The 2,427-nt window shown below is 30.6% G+C and overlaps 1 protein-coding gene across 1 annotated transcript in view; it reads left to right on the plus strand.

Moving 5' to 3' along the window:
* The first annotated feature begins 695 nt into the window (after nt 1-695).
* The window catches only part of LOC107552879 (1-phosphatidylinositol 4,5-bisphosphate phosphodiesterase beta-2-like), a 41,212-nt gene continuing 39,480 nt past the window's right edge, over nt 696-2,427 (plus strand). The window contains 2 exon segments of the mRNA XM_016234917.1: nt 696-835; nt 1,128-1,205. Coding sequence (XP_016090403.1) covers nt 752-835; nt 1,128-1,205 — 162 coding nt within the window. The 5' untranslated portion in view covers nt 696-751.

Here is a 2,427-nt window from a genome sequence, read left to right on the forward strand (position 1 = left end):
TAACGTTTGTTAGAACATCGTTTTATTAGCTCACTTAATATTTATGCCTTATTTTAATATTTATGTATTTGAATTACATATAAATGTGATGCATATTTGTCAGTCATATGAAATGGGTCAGAATGTGTTTTAAACACACAACAACCAGATTTATATATTTATCACCTCTATAAATCCAAGTTGTTTCAATCTAACTGACTGAATATAGTTTAATCCATATTTTAATTAAGTTCATACTTTTTAACTGAACACAATATTGTATTTTAATGTAATTTGATTTATGCTGATTATGTAAATAAAAACAAATAGATGTAAATTGTTCATAATAAATAAATAAAACGTGAAATCTGACCTTAGTTTCATTTATGTATGATTGACAAACGTGCATCACACATTTATTAGTTTGTTTTGTTAAACGTGTGCAATCCAAATGCATGGACATTTATATGAAATTATTCATATACGTACATTTTAAATTCAGGCCTAAATATATACATTCCGTTCTGGATTCTTGTGTCCTATGCTGCTCTATAGTTTGGTTTTTGGCATGCTAGAGCACAGATAGGGGGTGTAAACCTGAGCAGGGTGGGTCCGGGCCGCTCTTGAAGCTCATTTGCAATGCATATTGAAGGCTGGACGTCCTGCCGGCTCATTTTAGCAGAGTTTTTAGCCCAAACTCCTTCATTCTCACCGGGGACAATGAGTTCAGGACTGGAGCTTTAGACCACATTACTGTGGTGATCCGTCCAAAATGAATCGAAACCGCTACACGCTTCAGGAGCCTGATGTCAAAGAGTACCTGGTGAAGGGAGACAGGTTCACAAAATGGAAAGAAGTAAGTGGACGGGATCAGAATTAGGACTCGTATGAACACACGAGATTCAATATGGATTCATATTTGACTGTACGACAGGTGCTTTTGGTCCTGATACTGATAATTATAAAAATACATAATTATCATGGGACGTTACTGATTTTTTTGGGGGTAATACTTGTCAGTGTTTAATGAAAACAGGCCTCTTTGACCAGTTAGATTTACGTTTCTGCTTCATTTCTGATGTTTATATTCGTAATTTGTATCATGTTGAGAGATATTTAGTGGTTTAATGATTAAAAACTCTTGACAGGACTCCAAGAAAACCACACCGGTCACCATGAAGATGGATCCGAAAGGATTTTACCTGTATTGGATCAATCAGAGCAAGGTAACATAGGAATTTGACTGTTTTTCTGCTGCTTCAACCAAAAAAAAAAAAAAATTTTTTACATTTATGAATAATTTATATTAAGTCTATTTTGTAAGATCTTTATGTGTCACCTGAACAATATATACAAAACCTATCCATCTATTCACTTCTTACATTTATGCATTTTTGTTTTACATTTACTAGTTAATGTATTCTATTTCATTTGTAAACCTTTTTTATCAGCTGAACCAAAATATACTAAATTATTGACCTGAAATGCCACTTACACTCACAAAAAGTTGTATGGTACAGTGATGGTAATCCCACAGTATTTTGACATTTACTATGATACAGCATGGTATATTATGATACTATAATTATTTACCACAGTATTTACTTCAAAGAGCACCATCATACATGTCCAGAAACTACAGTATTACCATATAAAGTGTCCAACACACCATAATAGAGTCGTCTAATGTTTTTTTGCCCTTTAAATAAATATTAAGATACATTTATTGAATTTGACATTTTTACTTAAAAATAATATTTTGTTTATTTTTATTTTATTTTTTAAAATATAGTTTCCAGTTTCATTTATTTTTTGTGTATTTTTGGCATTTTTATTAGATTTTTAAAAGCATGTCTATAGTTTTTATTAGCTTTTCATTTCAATTTTATTTTATTTATTTATTTATTATTTATTTTAGTTTTTTTATGTAATTGATGTATATTTATTTATTTTTATTTATTTTAGTTTTCATTAAGTTTTAGTTTGTTACTTTAGTACTTTAAGTTAAACTAAACGAAAATTAGAAATGTCATTTTGGCAACTAGCTGAAATAAAGTTTAAGTTTTGTTATACTTTATTTCTGTTAACCTTTATTTTATATCATGTATCAAGATGTTATGTTGTATGGTTTTAGTTTTAAAGAATTTTAATAGCACTTATTTGTCACTGGCATTTACAGTCACAAAATCACAGCCAATATTTGCTGTTCCATTATGAATGCCAGTGGGAAGTGATTTGCTCTAATAGCTGAAAATATCATAATTTGATAATGCAATGATTATGTATATATTTTACATGTTAAATATATTAGATTCGTTTTGCAATGCCCTGCCTGTTATGAGAGTACAGCATCATCCAAACATAATATTCATAAGAGTTGCAGGCCTCCAGCGAGCATGCACGTGCACGTGCATGTGTGTGTGTGTGTGTGTGTGTGCGTGTCTGTGT

Source organism: Sinocyclocheilus grahami, unplaced genomic scaffold, assembly GCF_001515645.1.
Source record: "Sinocyclocheilus grahami isolate Dianchi unplaced genomic scaffold, SAMN03320097.WGS_v1.1 scaffold460.1, whole genome shotgun sequence".
NCBI lineage: Eukaryota > Metazoa > Chordata > Actinopteri > Cypriniformes > Cyprinidae > Sinocyclocheilus > Sinocyclocheilus grahami.